The 23,305-nt window shown below is 42.6% G+C and overlaps 1 protein-coding gene across 1 annotated transcript; it reads right to left on the reverse strand.

The window, feature by feature from the left end:
- Positions 1-901: 901 nt before the first annotated feature.
- On the reverse strand, positions 902-23,305 carry Sirt1 (sirtuin 1). Its single transcript, XM_036168319.1, has 9 exons — positions 22,794-23,305; positions 21,203-21,319; positions 19,735-19,976; positions 15,457-15,609; positions 8,838-8,985; positions 8,304-8,383; positions 7,122-7,308; positions 4,430-4,984; positions 902-2,834 (listed from the first exon to the last, which is right to left on the reverse strand). Exons 1-9 carry the CDS (start codon positions 23,230-23,232, stop codon positions 2,512-2,514), a joined length of 2,244 nt encoding a protein of 747 aa, XP_036024212.1. The 5' UTR covers positions 23,233-23,305; the 3' UTR covers positions 902-2,511.

Raw genomic sequence — 23,305 nt, forward strand, 5'->3', positions numbered from 1 at the left:
TAAATAAAGACTTTAATAGCTTAATATTTCAACTTCCAGTGGTTCTCATCAGATTCAAACTTAAGGAGTTTGTGTGTCTTTTTATGTACACCGTATGGATGCAGGGAACCCCCCCATCCCCCAGGCTAGAAGCAGGCTGTGGAGTCACAAGCTACTGATGAACAGTCTCCTGTAAGTTACAAATCCATTTCATTTTTCGGTCAACACTGTTCAATTGTTGAGGCTATTCATTAAATGGGAATCCCTCCCTAAAAATGTTTAGATGGATCCTTGGTGTCTTCACATTGTAATGGTTCACTCTTCCCTGTAACTTAAAACTTCAGTATTGCTAAGAGTTCCATTGAAGGCCAACATGCTGGCATGGTCACCTCCTGTGGTGCAGCCCTCAAACATGCAGTGACCCTGACCCTATTGTCTCAGGCATGCCCACCACACCTGGCAGAGTTCATTTCTTGCTTAATCTTCGTCTCTATGCCTTGAGCCTTGTTACTACAAGGTAAGCCTCTGTTTCTGGGGTCATTTGACAGCCTTTCCAAATTGAGGAAGGGGGGAACCTCATTCCAGCCACTAAAGCATTTCTCCACTTTAGCTCTGTCGTCATTTGGTCCACACAGCCCTTCTAGGCCTGTCATCCCACACTCCAGCTCATCTGCACAGCCAGCATGATACTCTCTCAACAGTAAGTTGGTAATAGAGGTGGAAGGTGTTCTGGTCTGACACCACCACCACCCTGTTTGTCTTAACACAGGGCAGTAGCAAATCTGAGAGTCAAGTTTATGTCCCCTAAGAACCATCTATCTGCTACAACCAGTGTTGACAAGAGTGAGCCTTATTGGGTTGTAAGTTAAGAGGAGGGGGGGGAGGTCAAATGACAGTTTTAATATAAGACTTTAAAACAAGATACAAGTATAAAACACTGTATTTCAAAAGTTTGAGGAAGATAATCCAGTCATTAAACAGTCTACAAAACATATGCCGGATTACATAAAAGTCTATTTACAATATAAAAAGCTGAAAACAGTCTTCACTGTAAAAATAATTTAAAACAAATTTTTCAATTTAAAATATTGTCTATAGCACAAACACATCATGCAAATGGAAAACTAAATATACGGCATTCTTTAGTTAAGCCAAATTCAGATTGAGAGCTTTTTTTAGGTAAGGAAATGAGCTACTTAATTAGTTTTCTCCTCTGGCAGTAACGGTCCTAGCTGGGTATTTTATGCATAAAGAACAGCTATATTTCAAAACTTTTTTTTTTTTTGGTAATAAATACTAAACCAAACATGAATATTTAAGTTTGGGGATAATGTTCCAAAGTAGTCTGTAAAATTAAGTACTGACTGCAATTTCTTTGAGGTGTGAACTGTTTGAAAGGCTAGAAGCTTCTGCAGTTCAGAAAACTGATCCCTAGTTTTAAGGCAAGCTAAGCTTTTAAATAAATAAGAACTAGTTTCATTGACTATCTGATTTGTATTCATTTCCATAATACAAGGCTAACACTTTGGGATACATTACACCAAATCCTCTCAACAGGAAACAATGTACTTTCTGGGTGAGTTATAGTTTATTACTTTAGAACGTGTAATTAAGAGACTCGTTGCTTTCCTCATTAGTGGAAAACAGCAGTTCCAAATATTACACTCTCCCCAGTCTAAGTACCATTATTAGATTCAGAAAGGCTTTGCATGTTCACATCTTGGCAGTTTAATACTTGTGGTGAAGATCTACAGAGGCTCTACCACAGTGATCGTTTAAATATTTGCTATTGTTCAACCTAAGGGGACCTATAGACAGGCACTATTGTTTCTAGAGCAACTGAAACATTTTCCATTTATCAGGTTAGTCTCAGGGGCTTGTTTTGACATTACATCTGCAGCAGGTACAAAAGCCATCATAAGCACTAAATATGCTTCAAACTCCAAGCACCAAGTTTGGAGTGCTCCCCACACATGCTGATTTCCTTCTCACGTTGTAAGTCATCTGTGATTTTAAAAGTTAGCTGCCACAAGTTTTTGAAAATGCCAGTGTTTTCAAAGGTAACTAACTGCTAAAAATAAAAAGTTCAGCCAAACAGAATTTGAGGATTTCAAACTATTCAATATTACAAACGAAAGTGTGAAATACCATTCTTTGGTCTAGATAAGCTGTTCCCTTTACATTAACATTCCAATGGCTTTTTGAAAACTTTAAAATGTTGAAAATCAATAGGCAAAAACAAAATTATATATACACAGGGATGTATCATACAGATGAACCTTTAAAGGAAATTGAAGTCAACTAACAACTGATTAAAGATACCTAGTACCTTTAAAAAAAAGTTAGTGTTGAATGTACAAGTACAGAAATAATGGAACTTTAAAAATTGTGATGACAATTATTTTCCAGTCTATAAATATTACATCTTTCTGATTTCCTTGTTCAAGTTCACAAGTAAACATTCATTTTGACATGCTGAAGGTCCCAATGCTGGTGGAGCAATTCCTGTACCTGGACAAGTGTAACAATGTTTTATAATTTGTCTGATGGACAGTTTACATCTGTCACCTCCTGTCTCATGGCTGTAGCTTCATTAACTCCCTCTGGATCCCCTCCATCAGCTCCAGATCCTCCAGCACCTTCAGGTCTATCATTATCATCTTCCAAGCCATTATAGAACTCTTCAATCTCACTTTCATCTTCCATGGCTTCTCCTAAACTTGGGCTCGGGCATGTGCCACTGTCACTGTTACTGCCACAGGAACTAGAGGATAAGACATCGTCTTCAGAATCTGAGTACACCTCCGCACCATGGAATATGTAACGATTTGGTGGTACAAAAAGGTATTGATTACCTGAAATACAGCAGTAAGAAATGTTACCTTTAGTTTGGCAGAACCATTGTATTATTACCTGTTTGACCCAGATCTGCCTTGAACTCACTGTCTTCATTCTACCTGTATTGTAGGCTTACATGTTAACTGATACAGGCAAGTACAATTCACAGAGCGCGCATGCACACGCGCACACAGGACTGAGGAGGTATGTTGCATAACTGAATCACCTCTACTATAATTTCCAAACAAATGTTTGGCTCTATTATCAGGGTGTTTTGTGGAGTGGTGTTTAGTTCAAAACAAAGTGTTATTCTGCTTCACAAGTATTAAAAGATTTTATCAGCTTTTTACAATTACACAGACACAAGTAGATGGTGCCTCCAGAATTCAGTATACTGCCAAAGGTCAAAGATTTATTCTGCTCACTAGAATTTGAGTTCATACACAGTATTACATAAGCCAGGTGGCACATATTTTTGAATCCTAGCACTGGGGAGATGGAAGCAGGAAGTATAACCATTGATAATTATGTAATGGCTCTGTGATGGCTCGTGGCCACAATTCTAGCAACTAAAAGGGAAGGATCTGTGCTATGTTAACTTGAGAAACTACATTTTGTAATTTCAAAACTGGGCATCACACACCTTTAATACCAGCTATCAGGACAGAAAAGCAGATCTCTGTTGTTGAGGGCAGCCAAAGCTACATATAAAATGTCTGGTGAGGTTTTATAGGGCATGGAAAATGGATTTTATATTACACTGCTCTGCTGTTGTCTAGATGCTTACCAAGGATCACACATTTAAACATCAGCTTACAGCCGGGCAGTGGTGGTGTGCACCTTTAATCCCAGCACAGGGGTATGGGGGTTGGGGGTAGAGGCAGGTGGATCTCTGAGTTCGAGGCCAGCCTGGGCTACAAAGTGAGTTCCAAGGAAAGGTGCCAAAACTACAGAGGAACTCTTGTCTTGAAAAACCAATAAAGGCCAGCTTGCTCTTCAAGTGTGAGGCCTGACCTAAAAAGACCAAATTAGTTCCTACAAAGTATTGTAGAGGTTGGGTTGTGCCATAACTTAAGTTTGGATTTACCTATTATATAGTATCTTCCAAAAAGTAAAACTATTCCACCTATGTTAACAGTTGATAGGATAAAACATGTCCAGTAAGATCTGAAACAAGGCAGCCTCTAGAAGAGGGTACATCCTCAAGGCATACCTTGAATTTTATCTGACAGTACCTCTCACTTAGAACATGATTATGTGTGTAAGCTGACCCACAGTTTAAAAAAAAATTTTTTTTCTACCACTTAAAACAGCACAGTAATGTAGTTTAAAAGCCACTCTTGGAGCTGAATTTGTAACTCAGTTGGTAGATCTTGCCTGGCCGTTTGAAGCCCTGGGTTTAATCACAGTACTGCCTACAAAAAAACCACCTTTCTCTAACTCAACACACAAACACAGCACTGCCCTGTTCAACTAATGTCAGAACGCTGAAGGTTTTCATGGTGTGTGTGTGGTGGTGGGGTGGGTGTGTCTGTGCCCAAATCTGACATTGGGTGTCATCTTTCTTGGAACACAAGACTTTGAAAATGGTTCAACAAACAGCATTCCTTACCATCAAGACGCTTACTAATTTGCTCCTTTGCAAGTCTGTTGGGCCAACACTTTCTCACTGCTTCCACAACCGGAGTTCTTTCGTTTTTGTCTCCAGTACTGGAACCAACAGCCTTGAAATCTGGATTTTCCACATTAATGCTCTCCATATTCCTCCAAGTCTGTACTTCTTGTGATTTTTCTTCCACGCCACCTTTTGATTCAGGTACTTCTAAATCATCAACTTTGTTCTTTGTTGCTTGGTCTACAAGTGTAGCAATCACAGAAGAATCTTGGGGTACAGTTCTTTCAGGTGAACTTGAGTCTTCTGAAATATGAAGAGGTGTTGGTGGCAATTCTGATAAATGAACCAATTCCTTTTGTGTTCGTGGAGGTTTTTCAGTAATTTCTGAAAGCTTTACAGGGTTACAACAAAGTTTGGCATATTCACCACCTAACCTATGACACAACTCATTAATTATGACATCACAGTCTCCAAGAAGCTCTACATCAAAATGCAGATGAGGCAATGGTTCCCTATTGATTAATATTTGAGGCACTTCATGGGGTATGGAACCTAAAAACAAGAATGGAAAGGGGAGTTAGAAAAAGAGAAAGCAGTTATAACCAAAACAAATGTATATGCCCTCCCCTTTAATCCAGGGAGAACTCAAGGGAAGCAGCCAGAACCCCAGTGGGACCCTCTCTGTCTTTGTCTTTCTGTCTCTGTCTCTGTCTCTGTCTCTGTCTCTGTCTCTCTCTCTCACACACACACACACACACACACACACACACACACACACACACACACACACACGAGAGCATACAAATCTATAAACATTTTCAAAATCAATTTCCTATCAATGACAAATAATTTACTTTTCTCCCACTCTCTCTGGCCTTAAACTCAGGGCAATCCTGCCCCAGCCTCAGAGAACTCCAGCTCAGAAAGCTTACAACTTTAAAATAACATTTCTTTGAATTAGCTTAACATGTAGCTATAGGTATTTTGAAGGCTTAAGATGTCTCTTAGCCTCTAACAAAAGGACACATCCAATGTAACAGAAATAAATGTTCTCAGCTGCTTTATACAGTGGAGGTACCAGCAGAAACATGACAGAAACGGATTAGACAAACTTTTTGTGGGGGCGGTTAGCGGTCAGCATCTCACAATTGTAGCTCTTGCTGTCCTGGAACACACTATGTATGTAGACCAGGCTTGCCCTTAAACTCGGAGATCTGCCTGATAGGATTAAAGGTGCTAGCTGCTGTGCCCAGCTCCTGGATATAAGCAAACATCTTTGTGGAACTACAATCATGGAATGGAACTTTAATTTTTCATCTATCCTAGGGTGGCCTCAAATTTGCTGTGTAGCAGAAGCTATCCTTGGAACTCTGAACTCCTGACCCTCCTGCCTTCACCCCACCACATGGTTTACAAATGTGTGCCACCATTCCTGGCTATGAAAGATTTACTAGCTAGGAGTGGTAGTGCATGCTTCTTCTCCCAGCACTCAGCATAACACCTGAGTGTGACTCCAGCCTGGTCTGCATAGAAGTACCAGTCCGAGGCTAGAGAGAGATCTTGTCTCAAGAAAAGTGGGGTTAGAGGTTTTTATGTGCCTACCTACATGTAAGTGTACAGTGAGTACTTGTGACCACTTTGGCCAAATAAAGGTGCGAGATCCCATATAAACTGGAGTTACAAACTTGTAAGCTGTCATGTGGTTGCTGGGGGCCTCATGGTGTGTCCTCTACAAGAGTGTTGGTGCACACTTTCACTCCCAGCACTCTGGGAGGCAGAGGCAGGTGGATCTCTGAGTTCAAGGCCAGCCTGGTCTACAAAGTGAGTTCCAGGACAGCCAGGGCTATTACACAGAGAAACCCTGTCTTGAACACTCCCTCACCCCCGCCAAAATAGCCTTCTTCACTGCTGATTAATTCATTTCTCTGGTTCACACTCTCATGTGCACACACACTTCTATCATAAGCCAGATAATAACACCTATAATAGGCTATGTATCTGATCACACATGAGGGATTACTGTACAATGAACTCCATATTCTAGAACACAATGGTTCTTAGCCTGGGTTATGACCTCTCTGAAGGATAAAGGACCCTTTCACAGAGGTCTTCTAAGACCATCAGAAAACAGGTATTTACATTATTACAAATGTAGTAGCAAAATTAGGAAGTAGCATGAACTGTTTTGAAGTGTGGCAGTATTAGGTATTAGGAAGGTTGAGAAACACTGGTCTAGTGGATTGATACCCTTGTCTGGCTAAAGTAGGCACACAGACATCCATGTAGGCAAAATACCCCACAAATAAATAAAAATAAATAGACTACACATGGAATTAATTGACTCAAACCCTCTGCAACTTTAAATACACACACCATTAAAAAGTATGAGTCGGTATTACTTGTCTTCACAGCCCCCTTCCCATATCAAAATGTCACTTTATGAAGACCACCTAAAAAGTAAAGCTTATGGCTTGGTGGTTAAGAACACTTACTGTAAAGGACCTGGGGTTCGATTCTCAGTACCCACATGAGAGCTCACAACCATCTGTAACCCCAGTTCCAGGAGATCCAATAGGGACAACATGGTGCACATACATACTTGTGAGCTAAATATAAATAATACAATTGCCTCATACACAGACCCACAACACATGGCATGCGGCACTGTACCCCTAACCCATCAACTTACTTGGAATTAGTGCTACTGGTCTTACTTTCAGAGAAGAACCAATAACAATGAGGAGGTCAACTTCATCTTTGTCATACTTCATGGCTCTATGAAACTGTTCTGGTAAATTTTCACCAAAGAAGACAATCTCCGGCTTCATGATAGCAAGTGGCTCATCAGCTGGGCACCTAGGACAACGAGGAACTACCTGCACCAAATGGGAAAGCGAAGGGAGCCCAACTTAGAAGCAGTCAACATTCCCAGGAAACCAAGCCATGTAGAAGCAGACTTGACAGTGTCTACTGTTGCGCCAGGTGACAGCTCAGCAGGTGAAGACAATCCTGCCAAGCCTGACAACCAACTTCAACTCCTAGAGTCCATAGGATGGACTGAGGACTGACCCCCAACACCCTGATCTCCTTTATCCTCTGTCCTCACATGTGCTGTCTGTTTCCCATGCACAAATGTGTGCACAGAAAATACTAAATATGCAAAACATGAGCACAGGAAAAAAAATGCAAACTTGACTTTTTAAAAAATGTTTGTGAAAATAACTCCTTTTCAATACTCTTTTTCCTTATTATACATGATTGTGCAGGACATATTTCTGGATGTGTGTTGCTATATTTTCCTATAGTAAATACTTCACTATCATTTTGAAAATGTTTGAAAGCTTACACAACTAATATAAGAAAGGCTCCAAATTCTGATCAAAGCTGAGAGGGAAGGACAATGGTGGAACTCCCTCAAACTTGTCACCAGGCCCCCTACTTTAGACTTAGTAAGGAGGTACTTAGGAGATGTAAACTAAAGAGGACTTAGATTTGTTGGTAACCTGGGCTAACCCAAACTTGTTTGTAGCTGAGCATGACCTTCAGCTTCTTAAGTCTCCAGCCTGCAAAGTGCTGGGATTATAGGCATGTGCCCAAACACTAGATTTACTGGTTCTGGAGAGCAAACCCAGGACTCTAAATGTTAGCTTTCTAGCAACATTCCAACTTTTTTTTTGAGACAGGGTTTCTGTGTTACTGTCCTGGAACCTTGCTCTGTAGGCCAGACTTGCCTCTGCCTGAGTGCTGTGACTATGTCACCTTACAGAGACTAATGCATCAGGAAGTCCAGCACACTTTCTTTTAAGGGGAAATGACCAAGGCAGAAGCAACAAACATCAAGTTCCCACAATGAGCAGATGAATTCAATTACCTGATTAAAAATGTCTCCTCGAACAGCTTCACAATCAACTTTGTATTTGCAAATCAGGCAAGATGCTGTTGCAAAGGAACCTAAAACAACAAAATACACCTACTTTATTGAAATATTTGTGGTTTCCACCATAAAAACTTTAACCTGAGTTCTCCTGAAGTCTTACAAGGATATAATCTATATGATATATAGTTTATATATTAAGAATACGTGTGTATATGTATGTATTCCTTATCCTCTAAAGCTATTGCAATAAATAACTTTGCAAGGACTAAAATTCTACAAATGGAAGGTTCCAACCTTAGCACAGTCGTATCTTGTATAGTCAAAGATAGCCTTGAACTTCCTATCACAAGGCATGCACCACCACATCTAAGGCCTTATTTCTGCTTTTTTTGTGTGTTTTTCAGTTATGTGCACTCAAGATTATCAAATAATGCTTAATCATGACACTAGATAAGCAGCTTCTTTCCAAGCCTGATGCTTCTATTAAACTAAGCACACTACAGAAAACTACTGTTGATGTTTACTAACCATGACACTGGATGATCCTTTGGATTCCTGCAACCTGCTCCAAGGTATCTATATTTTGAGTATAGTTTCGAAGTAGTTTTCCTTCCTTATCTGACAAAGCTATGAATTTGTGACACAGAGATGGCTGGAACTGTCCGGGATATATTTCCTATATAATGCAAAAGGCAGAAAGGTTTACATTGACTAATGAAATAAGCATAACAGAAATGCTGCTTATGTTTAGTCAAAAAATGTACTAATGGTAACCCCCATGTATATACTTTAATAAGCAAAATCCATGAGTATTTTAAAGCATATAGATGGATGGCACACCTAGAAAAAGGCTTGTTACTACATGAAAACTCAGCAATTAGTGAACCTGGCCCCTTAAACAAGATAAGGTGACCCTTAAACACATCTTAATGGATGTTTAATGTAAGTCAGAAGAAATACATACCTTAGGTACATCAAAATTTTGTTGGCTGTAAATTCAGATTTTTTTTTTTTCTTTAAGGAAAAAAAGGGGAACTTTACACTGAAATTACAGATATCAAAGGTATGGTGACTTCACAACTAAAAAAAGGCTGTCAATGTATTATTGAAAACTTTTTGATTCATCATTCACAAATATCAACCTGCTGGAGTTTAAAGCTGAAGTTTTATTAATTCCTTACCACAATTGCTTTCCTTCCACTGCACAGGCATACTGGGATAGAACAGAGCTGCTCATGAATGCTGAGTTGCTGGATTTTGTGTGTGTGTTTTTCCCCCCAAATAATGCTTCAATGCTGTTTCTTCTTTAAAAACAAAGAATTCAGATATACACATGGCAAAAAGATCAGAGAAAAAGTATCAATTTCGGTCCTCCCAACTTTTGACAGTGTTTTTATTCAATTTCATTTAGTAAGTGACTATGGCAAAGGAAGTTTCTTCCTTTTGCTTTAAAGTAGCTGTACTTTCTACTTCCTTACATTACAGGCCCTCTCTAACCCATCACAATGTTAGCGAAAAAGAAATACAACCATATGTCCATCAGTAGGGAGAAGGGTTGTATAGTAATGTACTTTATCCGTACAGTGCAATGTTCAGCCACTGAAAGAATGAGAGGGCTCTCATGCACTGACCTGAAAAACAGTCCATGACATACATAAAAAAGCAAGTTAGTCACCAGGGAGTAATCTTTTTGGTTTTAAGCAGAAAACTGAAATTGTGTGCACATAAGGATGGTTCTGTCTGCATGAACACATGGCAAGAACAGACAGCAACTGTAAACAGGGCTGAGGCTTCTGTAGGATTAGAGGACTTGACTTTTAACCTATTTAGTAACTCACAAGTTTAGAATTTCCACTCAGTAACTGCTACATAAAACCTAATAAGCTTTTTTTGTGGGGGTGGGGGGAGAAGACAGGGTCTGTGTCTACATAGCCCTGGCTCTCCTGGAACTCACTATGTAGACCAGGCTGATCTTGAACTCAAAAGATCCACCTGCCTCTGCCTCCTTAGTACTGGAATTAAATCCATCATACCCAGCAATGAACTAGTTCTATAAAGTCATGAATGTGGTGGTCCATTACACAAAAATCCAAGATTTCTGCTCTCCATTCCAACATATACTGTAAACACTTATAGGCTGAACTGAATGGCACATCCTGTAATCCCAGCACAGAGTTTTCACACTAAGGGACAGCTAGAAATTATAGAATTCTAACGAACTTTACTTAAAAAAACAGGTCACCTCAGGTCTGAACATCCTGAAGCCTTTTGAGAAACCAGTGGCAGGTTGGAGGGTGTGTGCACGTCTTTAATCCCAGCACTCAGGAGGCAGAGGCTGTCAGAACTCTAAATCCAAGGCCATCCTGGTCTACAGAGTGAATTGCAGGACAGTCAGGGCTGTTACAGAGAAATCTTGCCTTGAAAAACCAAAAAAAAAAAAAAAAAAAAAAAAAAAAAAAAAAGAAACCATTCAAGCCAGACATGCTGGCACATACCTTTAATCCCAGCATTTGGGAGGCAAAGGCAGGTACCAACCTGGTCTATGAAGCAAGTTCCAGGACAGCCAAAGCTATTACACAAAGGAACCCAGTTTCAAGGGGGAAAAAACCAATCATGAGTGTTGGGCCATGCTACTGAGATTAAGTTTAAAATACATATTTTAAAAAGCTAACACTCTGCAGGGGACTGACGGTGCACACCTTTAATCCCAACACTCAAGAGGCAGAGACAAGAAGATCTCTAAATTGAAGCCAGCCTGGTCTACAAATCTTCCAGGTCAGCCAGGGCTACTGAGAGAAGCCCTGTCTCAGAAACAAACAAGTCAACTCTCAGGAGAGCTTCCACGTAAAAGTCTTCCCTCCAGTGATGCTAGCTGCTTTCTGCCTCTAAGTTTCTAGCAGTATAAACAAAGATCCTAAAAGGCAGGGTATTATTGCAGTTCCTATAAAACTAAAAGGTGGCCGGGCGGTGGTGGTGCACGCCTTTAATCTCAGCACTTGGGAGGCAGAGGCAGGCGGATCTCTATGAGTTTGAGGCCAGCCTGGACTACCAAGTGAGTTCCAGGAAAGGCGCAATACATAGAGAAACCCTGTCTCAAAAAAACAAAAAAACAAAACAAAACAAAAAACAAAACTAAAAGCTTCATCCAATTTTAGAGTCTGTGGAACAGTGAAAGCCAGTTGAATTTGGTAAGAAACAACCTAAATCAATTCTCCACTCTGTGAAGAATGAAGGCCGGCACCAACTTCAAGGGGCAGCTCTTGCCCAGCATGTGGAAAGCAAAGTGCTCACTCCCTAGCACCACACACAAAAAAGTGAAGGGCTGGAGAGGTGGGTCAGCAGGTAAGCATTTGCACTGCAAACTGGAGGACCAAGCGCTGTAATTCCTGCGCGCAGGAAGCAGAAACAGGGACCCCAATGAAGAGTCTACACGAGAACCTCCTTTCATACATAATATGAAGAGAGTAATGGAGAAAGACACCCAAAGTCAACTTCTGGCCACCACCTGTGATAGGCATACTTATACCCTGGACATTGCATAAACATCACACACATGCCCATAAAGGGAAAATAGGAACAAAAATTCCAGGAAAGAACCCTCCTCACACTCATTTCATTCACAAAACTCCAGTGGAGTTAATTTTTACTCTACTGATCAAAACTTTTTGCCAGCTACCTCTTAGAGGATATTTAACTTTAACAAAGCACACTTCATTTTCTATACAAGGTCATAAGTGATTTTTAGTCTTTATGGGCTATACATTTTGCCATATGGTCTCATATAGCAAAAGTAGTCAGAGATGATCTATTAAGTGGACTTGGCTGTTACTGAACTGACTTAGGGACAGTACAGTAGTATTTTATAGTATTCATGTGTTATGAAAACAGCCTGGCAACTCCCAGTCATTAACAACTAACTCTCAAGTTAATGGAATGGGTAAGATGTCTGGTGAGCAGACATAATCTGACAGAGAATGATGTTTAGATGATCTATTTATTATACAACATTGATTACAATTAATAACACTGTGTACTTGAAATGTCTGAATGTAAGAGTAGAAATGTGTATGTGAAATAATGGATGTTACTAATTTGCTATAGCCATTCCATAATGTATATACAACAGCATAATGTGTACCATATAAACATATGCACTTATATGTCCATTTAAATAAATTCATAGCTCACAGTCAGCCATACTTGAAATTATATGTTATATCACATTAGAAAACAGAACAAGCTTTTTTCTGATACTATGCCAATCTGTCTATTCGAATCAAAGTATTCCAGTTAGTGAAGCTAAAAATTAATCCCTACTGAACTTGAACATGTACAGGCAAAACCCACACACTTGTATTTCACCTTGTAATGGTGTATAGAGCATTATACATTCTTCACGTGCTATGCATATTTCACATGTATAAGGCTCAATTAAACAAAGGGTCTCGGCTGGGCAGTGGTGGCGCATGCCTTTAATCCCAGCACTCGGGAGGCAGAGGCAGGTGGATCCCTTTGAGTTGGAGGCCAGCCTGGTCTACAGAGTGAGTTCCAGGACAGCCTCCAAAGCTACAGAGAAGCTCTGTCTCGAAACGACCTCCCCGCCCCCAAAAAAGAAATTTTGTATGTGTGAGTGTTTTGCCTGAAGGTAATATGAACATGTACCACATGCTTGCCTGGTCCCCAAGAATGTCAGAAGAGGGCATTGGATCCCCTTGGAGAACTGGAGTTATGGATGGTTGTGAGCCACCACATGGGTGGTAGGAACCAAACCCAGGTCCTCTGTGCAAGAACAAATGCTCTTAACTGCTGAACCATCTCTCCAGCCCCTATATAAAAACTTTTCATTATATTACGTCTGGGGTGGGGGTGAGTGCAGGTGCCATGGAGGTGGAGGCCGGAGACCAGCGGTAAAGGCTTGGACTGGTGACAGCTGGCAGTTGTAGAGACATAGATGCTAGAAACTGACCTCTGACCTTTCCAAGTATTGTTCACTCATTAGCACTGGCTCATCTCTCCAGTCTTTGTTGTCAGAGGTGACTTTTTCACCAAGATTTCCTTCCCAGCCATGTTTGTTGAATGATATGAAAGGAGTTTTCTGGTGGAGCTGTTAAGGTCTATGCATAGAATATCATCCATAAGCTGAGGGCTCTTTGATTCCCCCATTTCTGTTTTTCTATGAAGGCTAATTTTCAGGCCCCCCACCCACCCCATAAACGCAATTAAAACCTAAGAACAAAACCACATTATAGCATGTGTGTCCATTGCTGGGGCCTGAATCCAGGGCCTTATGCTCAAATAAGCTCTACCACTGTAACCCATGCTGGCCTGGAACTCAAGTGTTTAGCAGAGACTGGCCTCTTAACTCTTGAGATCCTCCTGCCTCCACCACCTGAACCCTGGGATTAGGGACATATACAGCTGACTTGTTACACATTATTGGAGAGCACTTCGTGCCAGGGTTACTGGAATTCCAGACTTCATAAACCCCTGAAGAGCAAAATATTGTTTGCACATACACGGACGCACAAAATAAGTAAATGTAATTTTAAAAATTATGGAACTCTTATATTTAACTATGTATCTGCACTTGACAACCCTGGTAAAATGGAAAAATAACTACTTCTGGCAATGCAGTTTCCCCACTCACAACAGAATTTACAGGAAAAATCTTGGGGATATTAACATAGAAACACTAACCTACTATGCTTATATAAGACATGAAAGTAACTTGTAGTTACCTGCTGACCTTTCTAAGCCTGTACCTACTTACTGAAGTCATAAAGCATCAGTGTCCTGCATCCATCAAGAAATCTTTTGTCAGCGCACAGTTCTGTAACTCTCCCGTGTGTGTCTGCAAGGTCCCTAAAGTACCTTGTCGTGTCACCTCCACAGGTGCACTCTGGCGTGTGCACCACCACTCACCACTCCATCCCTCCTGAAAGGAAACTTCTAAGATCCTGTTTAATTTCTCGATTCTCTTAAATGTCTCCTTAATACAGAAGAGCTTTTCAAATTCATTTACAAGTTCCATAACAATGAACTAACAGGAGGATGAATGGTGATCAGTGGAGACAGGAGGATCAGGAGGCTCAAAAGCTATCCATGGCTGTGCAAAATTCAAGACCAGCCTGGCCTACATCAGACTGTCTCAAAAAATACATACACATAAATAAAAATTTTAAACTGAAGAAAAATCGAAAATTTCCTAGTGACTAAAAATTTGGGGCAATATATCAACTCTATACAGCAGAGCTGCACAGCAATACATGGAGCCACGTATGCAATTTTCAATTTTCTAGTTCACATTACAATGAAAATTCCCAATGCCTAATGAGCAATTTTGTTACTGCTTTGCTTTTGAAGCTGAGTCTCACAATGTAGGCCTGGCTGATCATGAAGTAACAAGTCTTGTGTCTGCCTCTTGCATCCTGGGATTGCAGGAATACACCACTATGCCTGGCTCCTAAACATATTACCAAACAAATATTTCTAAATGCAATTAGAATATCACTTTTCTTTAGCAAAATCTTTAAAATCCAGTAAGTATGCCCCTCACTTATGTCAACACACTTCAAATATTCAATAGCCACATGCAGCTGCTGACTGACCTATGAGCTACAAGGGTCCTGTCATCTGTTCACAAAAAAATTTAACCTTGGGCTGGAGAGATGTCTGAATGGTTAAGAACACTGACTGCTCTTCCAGATGACTCAAGTTCAATTCCCAGCTCCCATATGGCAGCTCACAACTTTCTATAATTCCAGTTCCAGGAGACAGGAAACCCATGGCAACACACCAATGTGCATTTAAAAAAAAAAAAAAAAAAGTAACTTCAATCTTTGGTAATTAAAAACCATTTTTCAGATAGACGCACATGTTAAAACTTGTCCACTACAAAACATACACGTACATACTTGTGACTGAAAAAATAGATTAAAATTCACACAAGTCATCTACAAACCTCCACAGGGGAGGAGAAGACAAACACAGGCAAAAGACCAAAAGTGCATTATTTTCCATCAGTCCTAAAACAGAAGTTCCTACCACACGTAGCATCCAATTCACTGGATGATGAATGCCAACTTAAGACACCTATGTACATGACAACAACACTTTTTCATGAAAGACAAACAAAAACCTGTGATACCTTTGCAAACTTGAAGAATGGTCTTGGATCTTTTCTAAAATACTCAATATCAAACATGGCTTGAGGATCTGGGAGATCTGGGAAGTCCACAGCAAGGCGAGCATAAATACCATCTCGTGATCTGAAGTCAGGTATCCCACAGGAAACAGAAACCTGGAATATACAAGACATAATTCACAACATTCAATTGTCTACCTTCATAATTAGTACCTCTAGCATATACAATTTGGTGGTAAGAACTCAAAGACAAAGTGAGTTTGGGGGGACAGCAATACAACCCTTCTAATTTTAAATACAGATTAAACAGGTAAACTAATGAGAGTAATTAATCTGCCACATATTGTTTTCAGTGGTGCTAAATTGGGCTAATCTTAAAAACTTTTAAGCATTTAAATAAAGTACCAATTGAAATACAATTGGTTTCAGTAAATCAATTTCATTTTTTTTTAACCAAAAAGTAGGCAAGCCTTTCGACCAGATAATCACTCCTGAAGAAACTGTCCTCATATGGCTAGCTTTCACTACCTTAAGAACACTGGAGCTCTCAAACTTCCTGACTAGACTGTAAGCTGGGCACACAGCTTCATGACTGTAGTTTAGGCTTAATTTCCAAGACTAGCTAGGGACAATCACAACAGAGAAACTGTTTTCAATAAAGGGGGTGTGGGTCCTTGTTATTCAGTAGTACAACTACTGCCTAACACGTACCATAAGAAAGTAATTTTTTTCCCCAAAAGCTTTGTTTTACTATTTTTGTTTTCTACCTATGTGGGGAACTACATGTATACCTGTGCTCTACAAGGGCACCTGGTGTCCTGAAGTCAGAAAGAATCAGATCATGCAGTTGTGAGGTGTCATGTGGGTGCTGGGAACTGAACCTGGACCCCCTGCCTAGCAGCACCAGCAAGAGCTCATGAACCATCTCTCCAGTCCAAGAATATAACATTTATTTATAGGTTCTTCGTTTTTTCGTCTTTTAACAGAGTCTCACTATGTTTCCCTGGCTGACCTGAACTCAGAGATACACCTGCCTCTGCCTCCACAGTGTTGGCATTAAAGCATGGGTCACCTAGCCTCTCATTTTTTTAAACAGTGTCTTGCTGAACCGAAGCTCACCACTTTGGTTAGGCTGGCTAACCACTGAGCTCCAGGGAGCTGTCTCTATATCCCAGTGCAGAGGTTAGTCAGGTGAGAGGCCTTGACAGGTAAATGCTGGGATCAAAGCATACCTGAATCACCATACCCAGCTAAGGATGTGATTTTTGTTGTGGAATATTATTTTAACTATGTAAAGGTGTGTTACATTTGTTTATGCTGCATTTGTTAATTATGCAAAGATGTGTTGCTGTTTTACCTTGCCTGCCTAAGGCATGTGATTGGGCTAATAAACTACATGGCCAATAGCTAGGCAGTAGGATAGGTGGGGCTGGTGGGCAGAGAGAATAAATAGGAGGAATGCAGGCTGGAGTAGAAAGAGAGAACAAGGAAGGAAGAGAGGGAGACACAGAGGAAGGAAACTAAGAATGCAGGACATACAGAAAGGGAAAAGCCCTGAGGCAAAATGTAGATGAAGAGAAACAGGTTAACGCAAGTTATGAGAGCCAGTGGGACAAGACAAGCTAAGGCCGAGCATTCGTAACTAATAAAGTCTCCTGGTCATAATTTGGGAGCTGGTTGGTGGCCCAAAAGCAAGGCTGCTCCATTTTTTAAAATAAAAACAAAACCCAGAACAGTGGCACAAATGTATAGTCAGAGGTAAAATAACTGAGGCAGGATCACCTCAGTTCAGGTAGCCACCCTGTGCAACACAGTGAAAACCTATCTCAACAGAGATAAAAAAGTGCTAAGGACCAGTCAGTTGTGTGTTTGTGCCCATGTTCAAATCCCCAGCAGCACAAATAATGACAATAAAGGGCCAGGGAGAGGGCTCTGCAGCTCAAGGCTACCGAGCTGGGTGACTTGTTTGAGGAAGGAAGCACACGGAAGGAAAGAATGCTGGCCAGTTGTCCTCAGACATCCTCATCTGTGTACACACAATTTTTTCTTGCTGTTGTTGGTTTCGTTTTTTTAAGACAGGGTTTCTCTGTGTAACAGCCCTGGCTGTTCTGGAACTCACTTTGGAGATAAGGCTGGCCTCGAACTCACAGAGATCCGTCTGCCTCTGCCTCCTGAGTGCTGGGATTAAAGACCTGCACCACCACCTCCCAGCTACACAAACTTTTTCTTAAATAACCATGTGTAGTAGCACCTGCCTTTAATTTTAAATCTCTGCAAATTTGAAGACAGCCTGTTCTACAAAGGAAAGGTCTAATTCTGCCAGAGCTACACAGCAAGATACTGTTTCTAAATGAATAAAAGGTATAAAAGGTTTTAGACACAATACTTTTCCTCAGATAAACCCTGGCAGTCCCAATAGGAGAATCAACAAGTTTCATTCTGCTCCAGCTTTACAGTGAAAGAAAACTGTCTCCAGACCACACCCTAGTCCCAACACCTGACCACTGAAAGAGGATGCTGCAAGGCTGAGACCATTCTACTACAGGAACCATCTCAAAAACAAAACACCTAGTCCATCCCTTTAACAATCCCAGCACTTGGGATGGCCCCTGGAAAGTTCCAAGCCAGCTGGGGCTGTAAGTTAAAGACCCTGTCTCAAAATAAAACTGGGAGCCTGCAGAGTGGCTCAGAGCTAGGGTGCTTCTGACCAAGCCTGAAGCCACGACTCACACAGAGGAAGAGGATAACTCAAACTGCACTGACTTCCACAGTGGGTGCCATAGCATACTTGTTGCCACACACCCCAACACAAGACAAACCATGTGTTTTGTTTTGAAAACAAAAAACAAAAAACCAAAACCAAAACAAAACAAAAAACCAAAAACAGGTGGTGAGGGCCTTTGATACCAGCACTCAAGAGGCGGAGGCAGGTGAATCTGAGGCCAGCCTGGGCTATAGTTGATCCAGGATAGCCAAGGCTGTTACACAATGAAACCCTGTCTCAAACCAAAAAACAAAAACAAAAAACAAAAAAAACCCAACCTTTGCCTAAATCATACCTAAAGGCAAAACTAATTCTATTCTGGGGTTGAGGGGCTAGTGCACACTGACATGCTTTGGCATGCTCTCCTCCCTCTTCCTCCCAGAACTGGGATTCTTAATGATCATTTAATACCTTTTCACTTTGCTCAATGTGTTTCTTGCTACTAACATAATGTCTAATATACTACACAACATAGAATATGACTTGGTCTTAGGCCACGTCAAATGAAAAAGGCTAAGTTCTACAATCTTACCAAGTTAAAATGAAGAAAAAGTAAGAACGCTACCTTCCGCCAGGCGGTGGTGGTGCACACCTGTAATCCCAGCACTCAGGAGGCAGAGGCAGGTGGATCTCTGAGTTCAAGGCCAGAGCTAGTCCAGGACAGGCTCCAAAGCTACAGAGAAACCCTGTCTCAGGGGGAAAAAAAAAGTTACCTTCCCAATACTACCTATTTTAACCATGAATTAAGTTTCTGCTTTCTCCATGAATATGGACTCTGTCTCCACTAAAGCCTTGCTACCATACATTGCAAAAGAATCCAAGTTCACTAACTCTCCTTTGGGAGCCAGGATACAAAGTGTTTAAACTCCAGGAGCTGGAGAGAGAGATAGCTTGATGCTCTTACAGAGGACCTGGAGGCTCACAACCATAGTCACTCCAATTTCAAGGGATCTGATGCCTTCTGGACTCCTTAGGCACGTCACACAAGAGAACAAAAAAACATACATGCAGGTAAAACACCCTGCACAACAAATGAAAAACAAACTGAATTACAGGAACAAGAGAGATGACCTAGCCATTAAAGACAACTTGCTGCTCCTTTAAGAGAGGCTACATTTGGTTGCCAGCAGCCACATGGGGGCCCACAACTGACTAGAACTCCAGTTATAATCCAACACCCAATTCTGGCCTCTGCTGGCACCAGGCACATATGGTACACATACATGCATGCAAGCAAAACCTCATACACACACGAATAAGATCAAATAAGATCTTAAAAAAAAAAAAGCCATAATTCCACTTACCGATTGTGCTACAAACAGACAAACATTTAAAGTTGTCAGACTTTTCAAAACACGGAACTAATTTAGCAACTGCTGTTGCATCTCAAGTTTTGGCAGTTTCTAAACACCTATATTATGAATGAAGGCTCCAATTAGAGCAGAACAAAATTAACTGGCAAAGGAATAAAACATACACCTAGGTCTCTCTCTACTGGTCTTATGCATCTTACATACCCCAGCTCCAGTTAAAACTATTATCTTTTTGCATTCTTGTAGTAACTTCACAGCATCTTCAATTGTATTAATATCTTTTCTTTTTTTTCGTTTTGGTGGTTCTGAAAGGATATTAATAACAATCTGCCACAGTGTCATATCATCCAGCTCAGGTGGAGGAATCGTTTCTGGTAGTAAATCTTTAAGGATTGTTCGAGGATCGGTGCCAATCATGAGATGCTGCTGAACGAAAGTATATGGACCTATAGTAAGGGAAGAGAGACTCAGATCAATTCCACTTCTAATTAAAACTTCATTTATTTTGTCAAGTAAATAAGTCAGCAATATATAAAATTTTTATGTAAAGAAAATACAATTTAGAGCCAGGAGGTAGAAGCAAAGGCAAGTGATCTCTGTGAGTTAGAAGGCCAGCCTGGTCTGAGTGAGTTCCAGGACAGCTAGGCTACATACAGAAAATCTCTGTCTCCAAAAGCTTGGGGGGGGGGGGGGAGTACCATGTAAAGGTATAGATCTGAATGAGGAAGAGCTTGGGGGTGGGGTGGGGATGGTGTGTGTGGTGTGTGTGTGTGTGTGTGTGGGTGTGTGTGTGTGTGTATGTTGCTTAGGTCTAAGGTTTCGTTTTTTCAAGACAGCATTTCTCTTTGTAGCCCTGGCTGACCTGGAACTGCTATGTAGACCAGGCTAGCTCACTCAGATTTGCATGCTTCTGACTCCCTAATGCTGGGATTCAGGGTACGTAACACCACTGCCTGGCAGGTCTAAAAGTATTTTGATTGTATTTTAAGGGTAAAATGGATGGAAGATGAAGAGAACTCAGAATCAGCATGCAGGAGGCCGAGGAGAAAAAAAATCTCACCGATACCTGAGGAACTAGATCTAAATGGTAAAGGCGACAGAACTTAAAGCTGGTACAAACAGCTGGACCTAACTACAATCCCCAGCACTTCACACAAGACAATCTCAAAGTCAGGGTCAATGGGGCTACACAGTGAGTTCAAGCCAGTCTAGGCTCCAAGTGATCCTGTCTCAACAAGCAAGCAGACAATTTTTTAAAAAATACTGGTACATACAGAGCAAAAGAGAAAAAGCTGGTATAAAAGAAAAAGGATAGCGATGAGGAACATCCTCAGCCCCAGACAAAAGGGAAATGGTGCAGCACACCTAAAATCCCAGCACTTGGGCTGCTGGTAAAGGCAGAAGACCAGAAATTCGACATCATCCTTACATCCTAGACTCTGTGAGTTTAAAGCCAGCTTGGGACACATGGAACTGTCAAAGGAGTCAAGAAAATGGGAAAAGAAGGGAGGAAAAAGAAGGAAGAGAAGGTGTAAAGAAGAAAAAGAGCACTGGATATGGTATGCTCCAGAGGCTGGTGCAATAGACTGCACACTATTTAGCTAGCCTGGGCTACAAAGCCCCTTGTCTGGAAAAGAAAGGCGGAGAGAGAAGGCATTGGTCTGAGGCGTACCTATCCTGGGCCGTGGAGTCCAGTCGCTAGAGCTTGCGTGGGAAGTCCTGTCCTCTTCGTCGCTTTCACAGGAGTGAAAGCCATTAGTGATGATCTCATCGGGGAACAGGAGGTTGTCTGTGAGAGGAAACCAAAGGCTGTGGCTCTGCATCTGGACCTGGGGTACACACCTGGAAGCACTGGGACTCAAGGCCAGTGTGGACCACATGGGGAGACTCAGGTGAGACAAAGGAAAACCAGGACAGGCACAGGAACTTACAGCTGTGGTGCCAGCAGGTGGGAGGCACACAAGTTCAGAGCAACCTGACCTCTCTAATCTAGTGAAAGCCAGACCAGCCTGGGCTAAGGTGGGAACCTATCTCAAAAAAAAAGTCTGTGTTAACTCAGGGGGAAGCATGCCCTCGAACAGGATGAGGGCTCCACATCTAGGACTAAAAAAAAAAAAAAAAACAAAAAAAAAACCCTACACCTCCATGAAATGCATCAAATAGAAGTTACCTCAAACCAGGCGGTGGTGGTGCAAGCCTTTAAAATCCCAGCACTTGGGAGGCAGAGGCAGGCGGACCTTAGTGAGTTTGAGGCCAGCCTGTTCTACAGTGAGTTCCAGGACAGCCAGGACTGTTACACAGAGAAACCCTGTCTCGAAAAAAAATTTTAAAAAGTAAAAAATAGTTTACAATACGCTTGTCTCTTTTTAATAGCTGAAATCAAGGGCTATTTACCATTCCAGTCCCTAAAAAGCCATCTTTTTTCTTTTTTGAATACATGGCCAATGCCCCATTAAATGGCCCACAAACACTGACAGACTGCGATAAATTCTAGACAAAAGCAGCTCAGACAACATTATTACATATACAGCACCTTCAGTGTCAATATGGCAAACACAGCCGGTTTGTCTCAGAACTAGCTATGTAAGAAACTAAAAAAAAAATATTATGAGCACATAATTTCAGAAGAAAAAGTACAGTAAAACTACCACTCCGATATACCTAGGCGCTAAATGCAACCTCAGGAACAGTCATTTCCTTACATTTTGAAGACCATGCCTCACGAAACAGCTTTTGGTCTATTAGAATCCCCAACTTCAAAAAGTACATCGGTCCAAAAAAATAAAGAAAGAAGAAGAAAGGAAAAAAAAAAAAAACAAAACCACCACACAGGTGTCAGATTGCAAACGCAATCGCAGGTCGATCCACGGGGGGGGGGGGGGGGGGACGACAGTCCAAAGTGTGCTGCTGCGAGGCACATACAACTTTAATAAAGGCGCTCTGGGTCAGTCCAGAAAGAATACGAGGGAGGGGCGGAAAAATAAACTTCTCCACCGCCAACCGCGAGCCAGAGAGCCGGCCGCCCCGGCGACTGCGCGCAGCGCAAAGCGGCCCAGGCGAGCGGCGAGTCCGCGCGCGGCCGGCTCCGCTGCAGGGCCGGCGAGCTCGGCCGCGCGCCGCCGAGCCAGGGCCGAGCTGCGCCGCCGCCGCCGCCGCCGAGCCCTCGGAGCCCTCGGGGCCCCGGCCAAGCCCGGGACCCGGCCCCAGGCGGCGACGCGGAGGGGACGCGACTGCGCGGCCCCGGCCCCGGCGCGCCGACTCACCTCGGTAGCCGATCGCTGCCGCCGCCGCCGCCGCCGCCGTCTCGTCGTCCTCCTCGCCCTCGTCGTCGTCGAAGTCGTCGGCAGCCCTCGGCTCCCGCCGCAGGCCCGACCCATTGTCTCCGTCCCCGGCCGCGGCGGTCACCGGGGCCTCCCGCTCCGCGCCCGCCACCGCCGCCGCCGCCGCCGCCGCCGCCCCGACCGCCTCCCGCCACAGCGCCGCCGGGGCGGCGGCGCTCGGCGCCTCACACCCCGCGGTCCCCGCCGCGGAGCTCGGCTCGCCCGGGCTGTGCCCGAGGCCAGGCCCGTCTCGGCGCGGCCTCTTACGGAGCGGCTCCTCGGCGGGCTGCGCCGCCGCGGCCTCCATGGCGGCCGCCGCCGCCGCCGCCGCCGCGGAAGGGGAGCCGCCGGCCTGAAGGGCGAGCGCCGCCTCGTCCGCCATCTTCCAACTGCCTCTCTGGCCCTCCGCCCTCGCCTCCTCTGCTCCGCTCGACGCGCGGCACTGGCGCCCCCGC

This window comes from Onychomys torridus, chromosome 18 (genome assembly GCF_903995425.1).
Source record: "Onychomys torridus chromosome 18, mOncTor1.1, whole genome shotgun sequence".
Taxonomy (NCBI): domain Eukaryota; kingdom Metazoa; phylum Chordata; class Mammalia; order Rodentia; family Cricetidae; genus Onychomys; species Onychomys torridus.